The sequence below is a fragment of the Ustilaginoidea virens genome, chromosome 3 (genome assembly GCF_000687475.1).
Source record: "Ustilaginoidea virens chromosome 3, complete sequence".
In the NCBI taxonomy this organism is placed as follows: Eukaryota; Fungi; Ascomycota; class Sordariomycetes; order Hypocreales; family Clavicipitaceae; genus Ustilaginoidea; species Ustilaginoidea virens.
Genome location: NC_057318.1, coordinates 5979835 through 6000176, shown reverse-complemented (window position 1 = coordinate 6000176; position 20342 = coordinate 5979835). Strand labels below are relative to the sequence as shown.

Below are 20342 nucleotides of genomic sequence, written 5' to 3'. Positions count from 1 at the left end.
AGCTCCTCGTATAGTCTACGGTTTATGTCATGTGAGTTGTAAAGAGCAGGGGCGGCTCGAACTTTCTCAGGGCGGGCCTCTTTTGATTTTTCTTTTTTTTTTCTTTTTTTTGTTATTTTTTTTTGTAATTTCTTTTTTTTATCTTTTGTTCTTGGTAGCTTCTTCTTTACCTGTCTGTCTGCTACCAACAGGTAGAAGACAACGTTATGCGGCATTTGGCTTGCGATTTGGCGGCGCAGCTTGATAACTGATTGTTGAGCAGCGATCAGATGAGCATCCACATTCAACGTTGCACATGACCACACTGTTTTTTCAATTCTACACTGGGGTAAATAAAATACATACATGGGAAAAGAAAAAAAAAGTAAAGGGGAAGAAAACCAACTGTGCAGCCCCGCCTCTCAGCGAGACGCCATGAATCAAACATCAGCCGTGCTATGTATGCCCAATTGCAAAAAAAAAAAAAAAAAAAAAAAAAAAAAAAAAGGATTCCAAGCTCGCCACTGCGGCGGGCCAGGAGTTTCGTCGTCGTTCAGGAAATGGACTCTCCCAGCCCCTGGGCTGAATGCAAACAAACAAAAAAAAAAAAAAACGCCGTCCCGATGCGTCGTGCGTGTTCCCTTTCGCAGATTGATGATATTCGAACAAGCGATCCCGAACAAAGCCAATCGAGGCACCAGACGACAAAATGAGAATCCCCCCAAACATATGCTGGGACAAATGCGGAGACCAGCGTGACACGGCTTAAAGGGTTGTACAGCATTCGAACAAGGGAGGCAAAGCCAACCTCCCCAGCCAGCTAGGCAATTATTTGGATAGATACAGAAAGTAGGAATGAGGAAGAATTGTGCTTGGTTCGTGACGAGGTACGCCTGAGTCCCCCATCCCATTTGCCTTTCATCGACTAAGAACGGGGCTAACAATGACTTTCCACACTTATTCAATGACAGGCCAAAAGGGGGAAAAAAAAAGGGAAGAAGAGGGAAAATGCTGAAAAACAGAAAAAAAAATGCGCCAAAGGAAATCCAGCATGGCATTCATGTCGTGATATTGCATAATCCCCCAATCGTACGCATAGGTCGGCGGAAAGAAATTTCCTTAAGCCATGAATGGAGATTACCCCCCACCCACCCAAGAAACAAGATTTGGTATGAGAAAAGATAAACTCGCTCGCGGAAAAGACGCTCTCATTGAATCTTGATCGTTTCGAATAGTCCCAGGCTGAGGCTAGTGTCATTCTCACCAACATTGGGGGTGGGCTCACTGAGAATCTCCCAGCGGCGCAGCACAAAGGGGCTTGATCGCTCATTCAAGGCCGGCCCAATCCCGTACATGGCTCCCATGCCCCTGGCTGCAGCAGTGTAGGGCATCGAAGACTTGTCACGGTGTGCAAGCTTGAGGTTCTCGGCAGAGGTTGGGCGCGGGGTGCTGAGTAGGTAGTAAATGCGCGGGTCGGAAGTTGTGCTGATACCGGCCGTGTTGCCCGGTAGGAAAAGAATAGATTTGGCGCATTGCACTCGAAGGTCGTCCGGGAGTGCATCGACGAGGAGTATGGCAATGTCAAACATTTGCCGACTCAGCGAGCCAGTAGTCCCCTGTGGCAGCGTCTCAATGTCTAGCAGGAGACCACACAGCACAATGATGATGCGAGCCCTCGCGTCGTGGCTTGTCGTGACATTGCTGGACTTGAGCGAGCTTGCCGGGCCCGTGGCTGATGTGCTTGCTGCTTCAGTAGAGGCGCTGTGAAGAGTGATGAATCTCAGTAGAACAGGTAGCCAGTGCTCCAGGACCTCCTTCCTGGCAGATGATCGATGCTCGTCTTGCGACATGATGATTTCCCATAGTTCTGTCAGCTTTTCGACCAGGTCATTGGTGAGAAAGTTCGTCTTGCAAGGTGGCTGGCCGGACAAGATGGCTTCGATGACGCCAAGGAGATTTTGGGCTAGGTGAATCCGATTTGCGTCCGTCGCGTCATTGGTGATCGTCTTGGACTTGCTCGAAGGCATCAGGCCGAGAAACCTGCTGTGTGCTTCTGTATTCAGGCAGTGCGTAATGTCTTCGCTCAGGCACGGCAACATGCTCGTCCACAAAATGTTCTGTGATGCAATGGCATTGTCCATCGCCTTGGCGAATGCCTTGAAACGAACAACTCTCTCTTGCTCGCCATCTGCGTGGGTTGGCAAGCTAGTCGAGAGATCGAGGTTGAGCTTCAGCTGGCAAAACGGCATGGTGAGGTTGTTGGCAAGGCCCAGAATCTGGTCAAACGACGGGTTTTGACCAGAATCGCCCTCGGGAAGCAGAAGTTTTGTGACAAACTTGTGGGCCAAAGCAAACGCCGTTTGCGGTAGGGTGCTCATATTCAACGCTTCTGCCACAATTGCAGAGTCCGCCACGACCAGCAACTGCATCGTCTCCAGAAGGCAGTTCTGATAGTCGACGCTGTCGAGAGGCCATTGGGACGCTCCGGTTCCGCTCCTCAAACAAGAGTATTCAACCCACGAATTCCGTATCAAAAGAACAAGAGCTTTCCCATGTTCAAACTTGGCACATTGTTGCTGGATCCGAAATCGATAAGCTTCTTCGGAATCGAGTATCCCCGTCGCCGGTAGGTTCATGATGGTCATTTGAAGGAGCTCTTGCAAGTACGTCATGGATTTTGCGGCTGCTGCGGCGTCCGCAGTGGCCTCAATCGATGCGGAACCAGCATTCGCAGTGTGTAGGATGGTCGACACTGATAGGCAGCCCAAACTAACAAGCAAGGGATAGAGTTCTGGCAACGGCGGACGTCTTCTCAGCGACCTTATATGGCTGACCCAATCCGCCATAAGCTTGTCAAAATGATGTGCGTCCAACATTCGCAGCCTTGAGAGTAGCGAGGCGAACACGCGACGGTTTTCATCCAGCTTCATCCAGCTGGCCTCCAGCTTGGGCGCAATATATCGGAACAGACGGTTCATGGTAGGATGATCAATCACATTGCCGCTCGCCAAAAGCTTGTCGATTTGCTCCGAAACTTCCCCCTCGGCTGTTTGAGCCTGAACAGCCATACTATCCGAAACCGGAGAACAGGCATCAAGAGCGTTTGATCGATCGTTCTGAACCAGGTCAAGCGATAGCTGTTTCGCGAGGTCCTCTCTTTGCGACAGTCTCGAAGCCAAGGAGGAGAGTGCAGCGAGAAGGGGTCGAATGACGACGGCCTGATCACGACTCATGGTTTTTAAACGATCCAAGTACATGTCGAAGAGCTCCTCTGCAGATCCTAGCGCCACAAACACGTCCAAGTTGGCGTTGACGGTATCGACACAAGCCGCAAGAACGTCTGCATCCGTCTCTGTGGAGCTGTTTCTCAGGATGCCAGCAAGCATAGAAAAGTCTTCGATGGTCTCCATCATGGTGCGGATGGAGATGAACATCTCAAGGGTCATGACGAGCCCCGATCTGCAGGCGAGACGCGACGTAACGATGCTGTGCAGGTGAGCTCCAATCGCGCTTTTGACCGATCTGCTGCTCTTCTTCACTTTGCGTAACAATTTCTTCAACGGCAGGGACTTGGAAGGGGTGGCCGATCCCGCGGGACATGTTGCTAGGTTGAGGGAGAGATCCACACACTCGAGTGCATTAGCAGTGTTTCTCGTCTCTTCAGCCACGGAGTAGTTTCCGGCACGTCGAAGAAGGTTGCCCCTCTGAGAGGTCTGTTCGTCCGGCAAGCAATGAACGGGCAGCTCAACCAGAAGACGCGAGGCGCAGGGACCATCGTCGGGGTCGATTTCCTCAGCGTTGTGCAAACCTCCGCGGCCAATGAGCCATTGCATGTAGTGAAACACAGAGAAGGTTCCAGATCGCACTAATTCCGAAACGAGTCGAATCATCAGAGCCTTCTTAATCTTCTCTTCCGGAGCGATATAGCCGAGGGCATCGAGAATCGCCGAGGTCGGGTCGGCACCAAAAGCAAACCAAGATTTCAATAACCCAGCAGCGACATATATCTTTGTAAGACCGGGTCGGTGGAGAGAAGTAGCCCATGCCACAAGGGTCTTTGTAATCTCCGTCTTGTCTTCAGAGGACGACCAGCATTTGGTAGACAATTCCGGAACGCACTTGCCCTGGAGCGTGGAGTCGAGTAGCTGCACCAAGTACTGGTGACGGCCTGACGGCGAGGTATTGTTAGCCACTAAAAGACGCAAGTTACGATGCTTGATGTTGCTATATGCTGACTGAGCTACGGCATCGTCCGGTGGTATCGCGAGTCTCAGCGTTTCGCTGAACCGTTGCCAAGCAGGTGGACGAATGAAGTTCTCCGGGTTGTCCTTGATTAGGGATACTAATACATTTGACAATTGCCCCGAGAGCTGGATGAGAATATCCCGATGCGGGTCGTTCTCGATCTGTATTCCCGACGTTAGCTTCCCCCAGGGGATAAGTATGCCAGTCCATCTTCTTACAATGTGCAAATGGTTCAGAAGTGCAAAGACAAGTCGTCTGCCACACTTTCGTGATTGGAGCAAGTCAGCCCAATACAGCTGGGCCACCAGTATCCACATGGGTATTCTTGACTGGGAGCTGTTTTCCAACCCGGATATGATCCACTCCAGATAATGTTCGCGGTCCAACAGCTGTTCAGAATAGAGACAGGTCGCAAGGTGAATGCTGAAAGGATAATTCGGGTGGATTAGTGCTGTGCTCCCGACACAGGCCACTACGGGGAACGATTACTCACGCATATGTCACTTTGGCTCTCCAATCCGGTTCTGCAAATGCAGACACTACTGCTTCGAGAAACTGCTCAACAAACACTGTCCAGTCTCTAATCCATTTCAGCTCGCCACCTAGAACAAAAGTGCCACTTGCCCCTTTCCTCTTGAAGGCTCGAATTTCGTTGGCACCCACACACTTTGCCAACCAAACTGCACGTTCCGTGGGGACATCCTTGTTTAGACATTGGTCGAGGAGCGTCCTTCCACGTATGCCGTGTGGGATTGTTCGGCTCAGCCGTCTCAGCGAGATGGCAGGATTTGCGAGATCTTTGAGCCAAATTTCACGCTTTGTGTCGGTCAAGGTGACTCGAGGTGGCGGTTTAAAGGTTGAAGGCGCAGTAATCTGTCCTCGATGCCTCCGCTGGTTGAGCACACCCATGAATATGGTGGACAGTGCATTGAGGCCACCTTTCTGCTTCAAGGCAGGGAATATGGCCAACCGTGCGGATGAAGCTTCGTTCTGGCTGCCTCTGTCCCATGTGCCCTTCTGTATGGCTTCGGTGCTCCACTCATCCTCATGGTGAATGCCCGACCATGGAAAGAAGTCTGCGCAACCGGAAAAGAGACCTTTGCTGAACAGATCGCGGGTTTCAGTGTCGTGACGATTCGAGCTCACATAGCGAGGCGCCGCAGTTGGAGCCTCCACCGTGTACGGCTTAGGTCTCACGTCCTTCCTTGTGGGCGTCGAGTTGTGTATTGCTAAGCGAGTGGATGGTATGGCCTGGGTCGACGGTGGAGGTCTGCGCTTAGGCATCGGCATGGGAGGGTTATCGGGATCTTGTAGTATGCTTTTAGACACAGCCGGTCTCGCATTATCCACATCCATGGCGTCAGAAAGGGATATTATACGTGACGGCGTGAGGTTGAGGGGCGAGTCGGTTGCCGATTTTGGCCCAGTCGTGATGATTTCGTTGGACAACTCGAGTCGTAACCTTGAGCCCTGCCGCTTCGGCGTAGATACGTGCCGGGATGGCATGGCATCGGCGCAATTGGCGTTGGAATCGGAAACTGCGTGGGCGTCTCGTAGTGCTGGAGACGAGGGATATTGCTGTTGAGAGGATGAGACGTGGCGTTGCTGGTGTTGGTGCTGCTGCTGCTGCTGCTGCTGCTGCTGAGGATGAGGATGAGGATGGTGATGGTGATGATGGTGGTGGAGTTGATTCTGGTGAGGATGATTCGAAGGTCTTTGAATCTGCATCGTCGAGCCAAGGCCTCGTTGAGGCTGTCGAGGCTGGACGCCCATGGGGGTCCTCGATGTCATGATTCGCAAGGGCGAGCGGGCGCCATCCCGAGCAATACCCCTCTGTTTGGTAAGTGTACGTCGGTGGGTTAAGAATACGATAGCGATTCGATGCCTAATGATACGGCTCGACAGCTGGTCCGGGAGGCATGGAAGCAGAAAGCGGCATAGAAAGCGGAATGCTGCTTTGGTAGTCTTGAAATGAAGCAAAGGGCGGATTGCGCCAGGAACAGCGGACCTGCTCGTTGTTGCACCGCCCGAAGCAGCACAGGACCAGCTGCAGAGTAGCCGTCGGGACCAGTCGGAGGCACCAGACTGTATCGGGCTGCACGATTCAGCAGAGGTTGATTACGGACATGGGAGTAGGAGTTGCTGCGGTCGGTAGGAGCAGGATGTCTGGAAGGAGGTCAAGAGTGGATAACACAGATGCGGGTTTGTTGGCGCAAGAGGAGCGGACGAAGCAGGAGCGAAGGGCACCAAACTGAACGTGAACTGTACCCAAAGGGTAACTAGAGGCATGCCAAAAGGCAGCCAAAGGCAGCCAATTGTATGCCTGCAGTCCTGGACGGGAAAGCGCGCGAGGGGGGGGGGTGTGCCCTTGTGGCTGCAGCCGTGCCTGCTGTAACCCAGCATCAGCCAATGGCCTTGGGGGCATTTCTGCAGTATGAGCAGTGGGCAGCGGGCAGTGGGCAGTGGGCTGCTGGCAGCTGGGCCCGCACTACCTACCTTAGGTAGGTACCTGGCTGGGGTACTCCGTACCGAGTCACGGACCAAATCCGCTTACTGGTAGACTCAGATAGTATGTAGCGACACCATAGGCTGATCGCTATACGGAATACCCGGAACTATTGGTCGGTCGCAGGCGTGATCCCGGGCAGTTGACCCAAGGCAAGGGACCTCGGGTACTGATTCTGTACGGCCAGGGTTCGACTCGTCTGGTTACATACGTTACATACTACATGCATGTACCAAAACTGCCAACCCACTGCATGTCCGGTAGGTGGCGCTTTACGATCTGTGTTGGTTAGGTGCCCCTTATCAAATAGCAGCAGCTGGGCACTTCCAAACTTCCAAGTTCTTGAAACCAGGATCCTGGATCCTAAATTAGTCACCGAATTTGAGGCTGAATATACTATTTGGCGTGCTCGAAATGATAATTCCTGTGTTCTGAATAATCTGTAGGTATAATCCTTCAAAGCTGTATGGTAAATGCACTAGTCAGTCATTTGGCCAGAATCCTTTCCGCTGTTGGGCTGTCAGTGCGCTTAGGAGACGCCAGGCTGGGCGCTGGAACGACTTGGCAATTGACTGCTGTGGGGCTGCAGCTTACGGCAGAACATTCTGAACTGCCGGTTGACCCAGCGCAGCCTTGTGATGAACAACCAACGAGTCAACGACCCGTCCGTCACGCGTCAGCCATGGAGCCCTTGGCGCCCCCGAATAGATCTTGCGGGGTCCAGCCAAGCCATGCAACCATACTCCGTACGGAGTGCTCCGTACACGGACGAAATCGCCCGATTTTCATTCGGCATTATTACGGAACAAAAATCAGATGGCGTGGTACGGGATAGCGGTGTGAAAGAGGGCGGTGGGTCGGGGGTCGATACCATCACCTTATCTGGCGACTTGGACTTGGTAAGCCGACTTGTTCGCTTCGCTCGTCAGCCCAACATGGACCTCCATGGTCCCGGGTTTCCAAACGCATCAGCGTCAGGCCAAGGATTGGAGCTGGAGCGATAACACCAATTTCCATTCCACGACGAGGCGAGGGCTCTGTTGAGCCCCCAGTAGCGCCACCGCGCTTGGTCGCCTCATTGCGGTTCTCAGCGCGAGATGGCTACTCACCAAGGCATCGGCTTCAGCCGTATCCGATCTCGAAGTGATCTAGTCATATCCACACATGTGTAACTGCAACCCGTCTCTCAGGCTCAGCAAGCGAAACGGAAAAGGGGACGGGTCTGACCAAGTGATGTGTTGAAAACAATGGAGGATTCATCAACGTCGCCCATGCATTCCATGATTACCATCAACCCCCAGCATTCGTGTCAAAGGGACGGGGGGACGGGACGGGAAAGCTCAAGTTGATTGACTTGCCCCTTCCTACGGAGTAGAGTTGTGCTTCATGGCCCGACCGGCACAGGCACAGTTGCCCGGCAAGACCAGGGCAGGATACCGATATCGCCAATTCGTCAATGCCTTCCTCGCCGCAAGATGGGGCAAGACGCAACTCCGCATCTTTCGAGTCACGACGCTGCGACGCCGCGGAAAGCGACCAGACGCCATCCACCTCTGCGGTATCTACATAGCATCGATAACAATGTCTCGGATGCTTGTTGATGTCAAGCGACCCATGGCCAGTCCGTCAGGCGTCAGGCAGACCCGCTTCTGACACCCAGTCGGCTGCAGTTTGCGCAGTGCGCAGGCATCCTCGTCCCACTTTGCGTTCCTCGGACTTGTCTTTCCCGCTGGTGAGAAGTAATGGCATTACGTGCAGCACAACCCACTGGGAGTTTAGACCGGGTGGGCCATGCTGAGACGAGTAAAGACACGGTGGCAATGCCGCACGCTTCCTGGGCCTTTGTCATGGACGGGCGTATAAACTTTGCACCAGATGCTCTCTAGCGCTCAACCGAGTTGGAAACAGCACACTGCCACACGGCCTGCTGCACCCGGCGGGCGAGGCAAATGTACTGCATTTTCATCAGTTTGTCAGCCTAGTCGAATGTTACCAGCTCGTGTTGCGCAACAAATACACATAGTCAACTATTGGGCAAGTAATATTCATCTCCCCTGGTGGACTGCTGGGAAGTTGCTAGCATCCTCATATATCCTGCCCCCCCCCCCCCCCCCCCCCGAAGGCAACGCATATAAAAAGCGTGCATGTCTGTTTCCATATTTGAACCAGGAATGGTTGCGTATTCCATATAGACCGGGATGGTCATTCAACCTCATTCTAATTCTCATGCCTCACGCATCGGCCGGCCGCCTCTTTGGCCAACACAGAACTCACAGCTCCTCAGACTGTCCAATACTCCACTCGTTCCAGCCTTTCTTCTCTCCAGGCAGCCTAATGGCTTCCCAGTCGTCCCTTTTCACTTTCTTCCAGTCCTCAGCAGGGATCCAGCCAATGTAAGCTCTATCGCCAAATCCACCTATCCAGTGAATGTGCGTCACCACCAATCTCATCCACTCACTATCGTGAATGCGATTTCCTGGGAGCCAGAATGTAGCATCCGGATGCTTCGTAGTGTAGCAGGTGGCCAGCTTCCTCGACACCTCGTCATCGACTTGTATTGGCTCCAAGTATCCAAAGAGTGCAAAGCGAGGCAGGTTTGCGGCTGAATATGGCACAGTGTCGGGAGCCTCGAAGAGCGCTGGGTGATCGATAATACCCGAGCGACCTTGGGAAAGGCCTACATGCGCCAAGAGGCGAGACAAGATGGATATGCGTTTAGCTGGAGCATAGGGTGGTTGCCACCTCATGGCGAGAGTAATGTTGGAACCGGCGCGGACGTTTTTGAAGTTTGTCGCAACTTTGATGGCCAAAATTGTCGGGTTGCCTCCCTCTTCGCAGTCAGCGACATAGTCCATGAGACCGACCGGTTGACCACCCATGCCGCTGGGAGGGACCTCGTGGTCGTGGGCCTCGTGGTTGTTGACCCCATGGGCCGTCGCGGTTGCAGTTGCGTTGGGGAAAACGGTCGACAAGGTTCCCAGCTTGGACAAGGCAAGGACTCGACGTCCCATAACCGCCGACTCACGGCTTGTGGGGATCCTCGCCGTCTTGACAGAGTTGTCTAGGATCGAAAGAGGGGGCTGGGCGGTCCCAGAGACGCCAAAGAAGCCAACAACAGCATCGAGCAGTCTCATGACGGCAAATTTACCTGGTCTCACGACAGTGTCCAACGCAGTCTTCCAGATGGTGGGAAGCAGGAAGAATAGATGGCGGTCATGGGCACAGGCTGCGCAGAGGGGGTGCCCAACTTGGGTACGTACACAGAAGGGGTGGGGAGAAATCGTTGGCAAAAGGTGACGTGACCAATGCGAGGGAGGCCAAACTCGGGGAAGAGGGGGGCGGGACAGTGCTGGTCCTCGCAGCCCTTGTTGGTGTCGGTCGAGATTGATAAGATTAGATCTTATGCATCAAGTACCCTTGTCAACGCCGCGCATCGGATGAATGGAGCGTGACATGGGAGAGGTTAAACGTCGGGTTTTCAATGAGGGGGATAAGGAGCTGCTGAGCCAATTGACGGAATCCGACCAGCAGATCCTGGGCGCGGAGCACCTATCCCAGCACCAGTACCCGCCCGGCACCCGATCCAAGACCAAAAATATGGAAGATAAGGTATGCAGTTCAGTTTAACCTTGGGCGGCCGCCATCACCGTTAACTGGCATGCTTGCTTGTATGGACCAGTTGGCAAGTATAGGTACCTATAGGTATCCATATCCGCACTCCGTACGGAGTACGAGGTATGTATCAGTCCATCTGGTACCTTGCCTTAGTGCTTAGTGGCGGCTGGCGGGCAGTTGCGCCGGATCGTTGCCCCTACAACCCATGTTGACTTTGGCGGGGCCGCAGCCCAATGAACAACCCAGTTGACACCAGCCAGACATGCGCACCTAAAAAGAAGCCAAGGCTTCCACCCGTCGACCAAACTCAAGCCCGGCGTTTCCTGCAGCTCCAAGCCTGGCCTGGCTCTGCATCCCATCTATTTCGTCTAGAGCTGCCCGCCCAGCCCAGCCCTGCCTTTTCGCCTTCCGCTAGCTTTCGGAAACCCCATGTCATTGACCGTCGAATCGCTGCGTCGCAGAAGCTGCTCGTCCAGATCCAGGCAGGCTTCGGTGGCTGCTGTGAGTTGACCTTGTCACTTGCTGTGGTAGGCGGAAATTGGTATCACTGACCAGCGAGTCAGGCCTGAGCCCTGACTACCTTAGCTACATACGGGTGACCCGACTTGCCTACAAACTCGAGTGGTCCGTACACCAGACCAGGCACGCCCGGTACAACTACAAGGAGGAGTTGGGCATTCGTCTTGACAAACCCTTTACTATAGCTTTTCACCCTCTATATTCTCTTTCCCCGCCTCGGGCCAAAATACTAGTTACCCCCAGTTGATTTAACCATGGCCAGCTTCATGTCCAGCTTCTTCCAAGGAGGCAAGGAAAAAGCGGCCGGCGATGGGTCCCCACGTCCCGCCACTCCAACCAAGAACATCAACAACAGCTTCATCAACCCACCAAGCACGCCTCATGGCAGTCCAAGCAAGAAGACTGTTCCGCCCGGCGCACATGACCTCCCGGCCGCCTTCGAGAGCGCCATGTCGCTGGCTTCGACGGGCATTGACGCGCCAGTAAGGCTCACACGCCCTCAGAGTGTCGTCACTCCGCTCTCGTCTGGCAACTCGAATGCCCAGCCACTTGATGAGTCTAGCATCAACATTGACGACAGCGTCATCCACAAAGCAGCTCTGTCGGGCAGCCCCCTGAAGAAGCAAGGGCAGGAGAACACTCCTCCTGCATCACGACTGGGACTGTCCGACTCCCCAGCTCAGCACAACCACGCGGCAAAGTCTCGTCAGCAGCTGTATGAAGCCAAGGACCGCCCAAGGACCGCATACAAGAAGTTCAATACTGCCAGGGGCCTCACACCCGAGGAGCGAGAACTTCTGCAAAAGCCGGGAGTCAAGAGGCTCGTCAACGTCACCCAATTATGTTGGTCTCGCTTGTTCTCACCACCTTGCCCCCCCCCCCCCCAAAAGCCTCGTAGTTGTAGCCCCCATAGTTAGCTGACCTCGTCTGTTCGTGTAGATTTCCTGGATTATTATTTTGATCTTCTTACCTATGTAGGCTCAAGGCAAAACCGACTCGCTGCTTTCAAATCCGAATTCCCCCCCCCTCCCGAGACCGAAGAACAGATGCATAGCCAAATGTGGACCAAATACACAGGGCGAGAGCGAGCCAATCTCCGGAAGCGGCGGGTGAGACTCCGCCAAGGCGATTTTCAGATTTTGACCCAAGTTGGTCAAGGTGGCTACGGCCAAGTATTCCTCGCTCAGAAGAAGGATACTCGTGAGGTTTGCGCCCTCAAGGTAATGAGTAAAAAGTTGCTGTTCAAGCTGGACGAAGTTCGACACGTTCTCACAGAGAGAGATATCCTGACGACAGCTCAAAGCGAATGGCTTGTCCGCCTGCTGTATTCTTTCCAAGACGACAAGAGTATCTATCTTGCCATGGAATACGTTCCCGGTGGAGATTTCCGCACCCTACTTAACAACACGGGTGTCCTGTCCAACAGGCACGCACGGTTTTACACTGCCGAGATGTTTTGCGCCGTCAATGCCCTCCATGAACTCGGCTACATCCACAGGGACTTGAAACCCGAGAATTTTCTAGTAGACTCCACCGGGCACGTCAAGCTCACCGATTTTGGCTTGGCAGCGGGTGTTTTGGCACCGTCCAGGATCGAGTCGATGAGAATCAAACTCGAGCAGGCATCAGAGACGACTGTCCCTTTTGGCAAGCCCATGGACCAGCGAACAGTAGCCGAGCGTCGTGAAAGTTACCGTAACATGCGACAGAATGACGTAAACTACGCAAAGTCGATTGTGGGCTCGCCCGACTACATGGCACCCGAGGTTCTCCGAGGAGAGGAATATGACTACACGGTGGACTACTGGAGCTTGGGTTGCATGTTGTTCGAGTCTCTGACTGGCTTCCCGCCTTTTGCCGGGGCCACACCTGATGAGACTTGGCGGAATCTGAAGCATTGGAAGGAGGTGTTGAAGCGACCGGTCTGGGAAAACCCCAATTACTTCCTCAGCAACCGGACCTGGGACTTTATCACAACGTGAGTGGCATCGTCGATGTTTTGAGCAAAATTTGATGGGCGGTATTGACCTGCAGTGCGCAGCTGCATAAACTCGCGTACCCGACGCTTTTCCAATATCCAAGACATCTATGACCATCACTACTTTGCCGAAGTTGACTGGGAGACACTGCGTCAAACCAGAGCTCCGTTTGTTCCCGAGCTGGACTCGGAGACGGATGCCGGTTATTTTGACGACTTTAGCAACGAAGCAGACATGGCCAAGTACAAGGAAGTGCATGAAAAGCAGCAGGCGCTGGAGTCGATGGCTGACCGTCAAGACGAAATGAGCAAGAGCCTCTTTGTTGGATTTACGTTCAGGCATCGCAAGCCTGCCGCTGAGGATGGAGGCAGTCCACGGAAGCGCATCCCCTTGTCTGACAGTGAGACATTTGGCACCATGCTCTAGAGGGAGCCGTGGAGCGCGAATCCTGCTCACTGGCGCTTGCGTGCCAATCGACAGGTGATGTTGTGACGGAAGAAGCGCTGGGAACGGACGGAGCTCGAAGAGAGTCGGCCAGCATGGATTGGACGGTACAGGCATGGAACTTGGCATTCTAGTGATTGGCGAGCCGGGGTGGGGGGGGGTGTTTGGAGCCAGGAAAATGAGGCAAAAGCCACGGGCAACAAGTAGAGCTGGACGGCGCTGGGTCCGACAGAATCGCAGAGTGGCAGTAGTAGTTGTTGGTATTTGTCCGCAGGCGAGCTTCCCTTTCCGAGGGTGGCATTCGGTGCAACGCATGGAAAGGTCGACTGTACTTTTTTGGTTCAAACGCTGGTGGGAGCCTTTAATGTCGCCTTTTTTCTTTTTTTTTTCTTTTTTTTGTTTTTTTGTTTCTTTGTTTCTTTGTTCCTTTCTTTGTTTCTTTCTTTGTTTGTTTGTTTGTTTGCTTCTTTTTTTTTTTTTTCGCTGCCCGTTTGGCTTTGTATTCACTACAAACTTGTTTCATTAGGCGTCAACAGGTTACCTGTATCATGCCAGGCAGCCGACGAATTATCAAGGGGGGGACCTATCGTTCACGCTGAAGGGATGCGTCCTCGCAAATCAATCCTCGAGCCGCTTTGCACGGCAAAAGGGCCAGAAGGATATGTAGCTATGTTCACTCGCGTGCACCCCTGCCATGTCTCCCGAAGCCACATGCACTACTGCGCTGCACCTACGTGATCACGAACAGCACCGACGATTTGCACCAAGGCTGTCAAGTCAGTCGAGTCAGTCGAGTCAGTCAGTCAATCAATCAGTCAGTCAGTCAGTCAGTCAGTCAGTCAGTCAGTCAGTCAGTCAGTCAGTCCGTTCTGGTCAAATTTCTCATGTAGTAAATATAAGCGAGATTCGTGACGCCCCGCCGTTGCCGCACTCATCAACAATGAAAAACTTGAAAGACCAAAAAAAGAAGATAAAAAGAGAAGACGGAAAATATAGAAAAGAGGATAGATAAAAATAAACAAAAAAAAGATAAAAAAAAATCACTCCAGATACGCATTTCCAAGCAACTGGTCCGAACCTAACTCCCGCTCATGACAATGTCAATGATCTCGTCCTACGGCTGCTACAAACCAACGTGCAGGCCGATGCCAGAAAAGAGAAAATAAAGGAAAAGATAAGAAAATGAAGCTATGCCAGCCAAGAAAACGACGAGTCCAAGAAGCGTGTCTGCACAAAAAAAAAAGAAAAGAAAAGAAAAAGCAAGGGCAGGGACGGAAAAAAAAGAAAAGAGGAAAAAAGGCATCGCCAACGCCGTGGCATCCCTTCCGTTGACTGCGTGCTCAACCAATCGCCTTCGCCTTGGCAGATTCATCTCAGCCATCCAGTGTGTCGAATTATATATATCCCCCTGGGCGCGCCTGTCCAAACTCAAAGCAGCGCGATCCCATATCATGATGAGGGGGCCGCCGAATCGGAACAAAGGGGGCCAAGACAAGAAAACAACACGAAAAGGCATTCTAGGGTCCACAATGAAAACAAAAACACGGGTCGCCAATAAATTCAAAAACTCGGCTTATGCACGACGCTCGTCTGATTAGGACGTTGCAATACTTGGTTTCACATCCGCTCACACACACACTCACACACACTCACGCAACCTACAGACTCATTGTTAGCCATTCCCATTCCTGCGGACCGGTACTTGTGCACGGTCCTCCGGGGTGATGCTGCGGGCCACCTGGTTGATGATGACCCAGCGACATGACGTGGCCGTGGCCTATGGCCTGTCGTGAAGGGGTCATTCCGATGCTGGTGGATAGCATGGTCGATGAGAGGGATGCCATGTTTGGCGTCGTGACCATGGACCGCGACATGTCGCTGGAGCTGACGCTTTCGGCAGGACTGTCGATATCCATGCCGCAAGCAGCGTCTGCGCCGACACTCTTGCTGTGCCTGCGTTGGCGTTTGGAGGAGGAGACGGGTGCGGGGCCCGATGATCGTGACGCGGATGAAGATGACGCCCCAGGGCCAGGAGTGGCCTTGGGCGGAGCTGCAGCGATGGGCACCACGCCTTTTCCTCCGGCTGCCGCAGCGCTGGAGGAGGAGCCCTGGTTGCCGTAGTGGCTGTTGGGGGTGCTCCCGGCTGTGTTGGCTCCGGAACTCGCCGCGGGACTGTCGCTGTCCTTGGGCAAGACGCTTCGCGAGGCCGGAGGAGACAGGCTGTTGTTATTGATGACGAGGTTGCTGCTGCTGCCGCCCGCAGCAGCCACCGTGGCCATGGACAGGGTCGAGCTCTTTCGAGACGCAGCCGCGGATCCGCCGGCATTCTTTCTAGATCTCGGACCACCGCCTGCGCCATTCGGTCCGGATCCCCTGTTTCTCTTCTTGATGACGTCTGTCTTCAGACTGAGAGGCCGAACCACCCCGTGGAGCTTGAGGAAAAGCCCGCACGCGTTGCAGAGTGGTTGACCTTCTGGGTTGCGCCTCCAGAGGGGCGTGGTTTGGGTGAAACAGTTGGTGCATGTTGTCGGTGCGCCGCCATCGTTCTGCGCGCCACCCCCCGCGGGTTGTAGGTTGGTGGTGCTGGAAGCCCGCTTTGCAGGCGGCGGTGGCGCTGCTGGGGACGACGGGCCGCTGGGCGCCGCAGATGACAGTCCAGACATGGTATCGGGGGGCGGTTGATCGTGATCCCCAGGCGGAGAGGTGGGTAGGCTTTGGGCGGTGTGCTCGAAGCCATTGTGCTTCGTCGCCAGGTGCGATGGCGTCGATGCCGTGCGAGGGATCTTTTCATGTCTCTTGTCGCTTTCTTTGAAAGAATGCGAGCGTCCCAGTCCAAGATTTTCCCAGTCACTGTTGTCGACAACGTAGTCGGTCGTGGTGCCTCCAATCATGACTTGCTTGCGGGGAAGGCCGCCGGGGAAACGAGCCGCTTGGGTGCTAAACTGCCCCGGAAGAGACGCATCCCAACCCAAACACCCCATGTCATCCATTGACGATGAATAGTCGCCGTGCATGGGCATGTTTTGGTTCTGGAGACCGGCGGCGCTGTCCTCGTCGTCCGAATCCGCTCCGAATGGAAGCATGTTTTCTGGCCGCATGGGCATTGTAGGAGACGTGACTTGGCTATCAGTCTGGAATACCTGGCTCGGGTCGATATGACTGAACGAGCTTGGGGCGGTGCTGAATGTGGATAGAGAGCCCGACTCGGTTCCGGGGCCCGAATACATCTGACTTCCACCGTTTGCACTGTTGTGGATGAACTGCGGGCCATGGCCGAGAATGCCCGTCAATCGTCGGGTTGGGCCTTGCATGATTCCTTGCTTTCGAGGGTGCCGACCATCGTGCGGGCCAAAGTACAAGCCATCGCCATCGCCCATGGCCAGAGGTGTAGATACAGTAGACTGATAGGCAGAGCCGAGGGGTGAGTACAGGTCCCCGGCGTTAATGGAGGAGGTTGGGACTGAAGAGCTAGTATTATACATGTTGGAGAAAGGACCATGGGGTATCATTGGAGAACTAGAAGGGGAAAAGGAGAAGTTTTGTTGAAAGTGTGCGGCCTGGTTCATTACCGCGTCGGTTTCCATGTACGAGTCAAGGGCAAAGGAAACGGCCGAGTTGCCGCCTTGATTCAGTTGCTGCATGGCTACTGGATCGGTGTTGTCCAGAGAATAGCCCTGAAGCTCCGAGTCCGCTTCAAGATGGCAGTTTCCTCCAGCTGTGTTGCTGTTGACTGCAAGCAAGTGAGGAGAAAAGTTGGCTGGACGTTTTCGGGTCTAAAAGGGGGGTTGGAATGTTAACGTTCATTGGCGTCGTTGAGATGGCATGAGCATGACTTTTGCTGCTGTGCCATTTTCTTCCATGATTTCAGGGAGTGGTGACGCAAATGATTTGAAAAGATGAAAAGGCAAAAGGGGTAAAAGAAGGGGGGGGGGAACCGTTTTGAGCGGCATGTGCCATGTGAAGCAAGAATTGTTGAAGCATTTCTCAGAAGTGCATGAGGCAGAGTGCAAAGACAAGAAATGATGAAAAGTGGGCAAAACGAAGGGCATGGATGGGTGGTGTATGAGCCAAACTCACTCGACGCTCGTCAATGCTCGTCTTGCGGTGGTGACGTTGGACGTAATTGAACTCGTTGCTGCCCGTTCGTTGATAATGCGGTACAGACTGGGGAGCTAGCAAACTGGTAGACTCCTTGCGAGGCTTGATGGGAATAGCCGTGGTGGATGGGTCACGAGCTGAGATTGCATCGTTTAACTTTGGAGCTGGCGGAGGGGACATGAGACCGGCTGCAGGGGCGACATCTTCGGCAAAGATGAGGTCGTCGAGGTTCATGGCGTCCGAGTTGTTGTTGCCGAGGTGAATGTCTGACGAGTTTCGCAATTGGGCGATGCCGCTGGGCGCATTCTGTGTCCGGGGACAATTGAGCCTGGACAGCCGGAGCGGGCAGATGGAGAGAGCCCGTCTTGTCAGCCCCAAGGCCAGCTGAAGATGATGCAATACGCAGGGGACGATGGCGGACTGCGGGGATCGCACTAGGCTCTTGCTGGCATGTGGATTCCTCCGAGTCTGCACATATGGAGAAGAAACATACCCGGCGTGCTGTGCCTCGACCGAACGAGCCTCATCCTCTTGTTTCTGCTTGCGCATGTTGAGAGCCATCATGCGCCAAGTCAGATTCTCGAGGCGCTCCTGGTTCGGCAGCTGCAACTTGGTCTTGCTGAAGAACTTCCATATTTGGGCGGCGAGCGGGTCGTCATGCCGAAGCTGGTCGACGGACTGGACAGAGTCGGCGGCGGCGGCGTTCTCGAGCGAGGGGAACAAGGCGCTGCCGAGCAGGTTGCCATGGGCCGAGGCGAGCGTCTGCGGAAGGTCAGGACCGGCCGAGTGGAGGTTCAGATGCCCGGGGCCGCCATGGCCCTTGACTTGACCGGTGCGACCAGGCCGTCGGGGAAATCGATAATCGTGTTCGGTCATGGTAGGATCCATGGCGCGGACGACTTGTCGTGCAATGGGCTGGAAGAAGTCGGGACGCAGCGGGCTGATTTGCTAGCAAAAGGGACGTTGGCTCGGTACAGCAGAGGGCAGCTGGCAACTGGCGACTGGCAACTGGGCGGATGGCAGACGGCAAATGGCAGCTGGCAGCTGGCAGACGACGAAGAAAAAGTAATGTCTCGACGAGGTGACAACGATCAGCGAGGGGAAAGAGACTGGAGGGCACGCACATGCAAGGCGGCGGCGGCGGCGGCGGCGGCGGCGGCGGCGCAATCGCTGAAGCAAGCAGCAGCCAGAAGCGCGCCAACGCCAGCAGTGTGGTGCTTGCAGCCAGCAGAGGGTTGGCAGGTGGCAGGTGGAACTGGGCAAGCGGCAACTGGGCAGGCGAGCGAGCACCGGACCGGCACCCAGAGAAAGTCAGAGCCAACTTTTTGGCGCGCGGGCAGGGTACCACGCGCAGCAGGAGCGACGGGCGATGACGGAGCCAGCCGGGTCAGGTCAACCAGAACCTGGGTCGGGACTTGGGAGTGGAACCACATGCTTCAAGTTGATGCTGGCTCCTTTAGCGGGGTAGTTACTCCGTACTAGTAAGGGCTCCAGGCCTGACGCGCCGTTACTCGGCAGGCATGTCATTTCCCGCCGCCGTAATTTTTCATCCAAGAAGGGAAAAAAAAAGAAGAAGAGGAAAAAAAAAAGGGGGGAATAAAAACCAGAAAAAAAAAAAGGTACTCGCATCATCAAACTGGCATTTGCGCTTCATGCTTGATAAGAGAGCGGCCGACGAGAGAGAAGTTGGAATACCTCAATTACCTCCTCGCTGCCAAGAACCCAAGTACCGTGGTGCCATTGCAAACTGGTGGCACGACTCGCCGAAAATCCGGCCGGTTTGCGGGCTCGAGGGGGGCGCCAGCAAGTCTCCGCTTCGTCGATTGGCGGGGCCCTCTTTAGGCACAATTAATTGCTCTAGTTCTTTGGATAACACCGAGGCAAAAAAAAATTTTAACTGCTATTGCTCCACATATAGGATATATATATATATATACATATAACATATATACATGTATAAAAAAGAGCGCAACAAACCATGATCAAAATCTCCCTTGACCGCGACTCGCAGCCCTCAGGTTGCAATGCCAAGGGAAGATGAATTGCAAGACAAGCCTCGAATCATGACGTGTCGTGACGCCCTGGAAGGGTTCGTTGAAAATGGAAAAAAGCCTTTCACGGAAAAGGGCAGCAAAACATGCCCGTGGGCGGCTTACCTGCCTGGATAGTCGAAGGATGGCTGGGACGTCTTTTGCGCATCTTGGCCGCGCCGATTCTGCTGAGCATCCCACTGCGGTCAATGGCCGAGAGGTGGTGATCCTATCCTTGGAGTTGTTCGCGGCGCAGCATGCGGGCTACAATAAAGTGGCACGAAATGAAATTGATGGCCAACGCTCGAATAAATTCGGCAACTCGAGATTCTTCCGAGTCGAAGCTTCCCCAGCCCCTTCCTTATCCCCTTACTCTCTCACTTCGCCTTCCTTCTTTCCTTCCCCCTTCGTCTTCGGTCTTCCCCTCCTTTCCCCGTTGATCACTTGTTGCTCCACACCAATTCTGCCAGCGAGCGACCTCTGAGCGAAAATCACCTAACGCGGGTTGCTGGATCGGGTCATATCCGCTTCAACCAAGGCGGGGCCCTCGAGCCGCCAGACCTTGCAAGTGCATCCATCGTACATGGGTACTCCATACATGCAGAAATCATTCAGCATCCCTGTTTGCCGCCGACTTGGACCACTTGGAAGAGAGTCCCTCAGAGCTGCAAGTCTCAGACTCCCTCTGTTGCAGAGACGGACCCTTCAAATGTTGTATTGGCGATCGGTTAGGTCAGCCTGCGACGGAAACATTGTATATCCATTCCTCCCGTCTTGGCGCTCTCTCTGATACCTGATTATAGCCTTGGGGGTGTGACGGGCAATTAAATGGCGGCAATGGCATGTTGCTCGGTCCGCAGGACTAACTTGGAATGCATTTGCAACCACGACGAGGTACTCCGTACTCCGTACTTGGTCAAGACTCGG

General features: G+C 54.0%; 5 protein-coding genes across 5 annotated transcripts; 2 read left to right on the top strand and 3 right to left on the bottom strand.

The window, feature by feature from the left end:
- Window positions 1–1187: 1187 nt before the first annotated feature.
- On the bottom strand, window positions 1188–6015 carry UV8b_04486 (uncharacterized protein; the record flags this gene model as incomplete). The annotated part of the gene is made up of 3 exons (XM_043141984.1): window positions 1188–4385; window positions 4443–4647; window positions 4718–6015. The coding sequence occupies 3 exons, from the start codon at window positions 6013–6015 to the stop codon at window positions 1188–1190; spliced, it is 4701 nt and encodes a 1566-aa protein (XP_042997918.1).
- Window positions 6016–8116: 2101 nt separating this feature from the next.
- On the top strand, window positions 8117–8383 carry UV8b_04485 (uncharacterized protein; the record flags this gene model as incomplete). The annotated part of the gene is made up of 1 exon (XM_043141983.1): window positions 8117–8383. The coding sequence occupies one exon, from the start codon at window positions 8117–8119 to the stop codon at window positions 8381–8383; it is 267 nt and encodes an 88-aa protein (XP_042997917.1).
- Window positions 8384–9000: 617 nt separating this feature from the next.
- Window positions 9001–9864, bottom strand: UV8b_04484 (uncharacterized protein; the record flags this gene model as incomplete). The annotated part of the gene is made up of 1 exon (XM_043141982.1): window positions 9001–9864. One exon carries the CDS (start codon window positions 9862–9864, stop codon window positions 9001–9003), a length of 864 nt encoding a protein of 287 aa, XP_042997916.1.
- Window positions 9865–10578: 714 nt separating this feature from the next.
- UV8b_04483 (uncharacterized protein) lies at window positions 10579–13269 on the top strand (the record flags this gene model as incomplete). The annotated part of the gene is made up of 6 exons (XM_043141981.1): window positions 10579–10846; window positions 10909–10969; window positions 11127–11707; window positions 11804–12211; window positions 12434–12842; window positions 12906–13269. The coding sequence occupies 6 exons, from the start codon at window positions 10579–10581 to the stop codon at window positions 13267–13269; spliced, it is 2091 nt and encodes a 696-aa protein (XP_042997915.1).
- A 1676-nt stretch (window positions 13270–14945) lies between these two features.
- On the bottom strand, window positions 14946–18273 carry UV8b_04482 (uncharacterized protein; the record flags this gene model as incomplete). Its single annotated transcript, XM_043141980.1, has 3 exons — window positions 14946–17060; window positions 17365–17713; window positions 17879–18273. 3 exons carry the CDS (start codon window positions 18271–18273, stop codon window positions 14946–14948), a joined length of 2859 nt encoding a protein of 952 aa, XP_042997914.1.
- Window positions 18274–20342: the final 2069 nt, after the last annotated feature.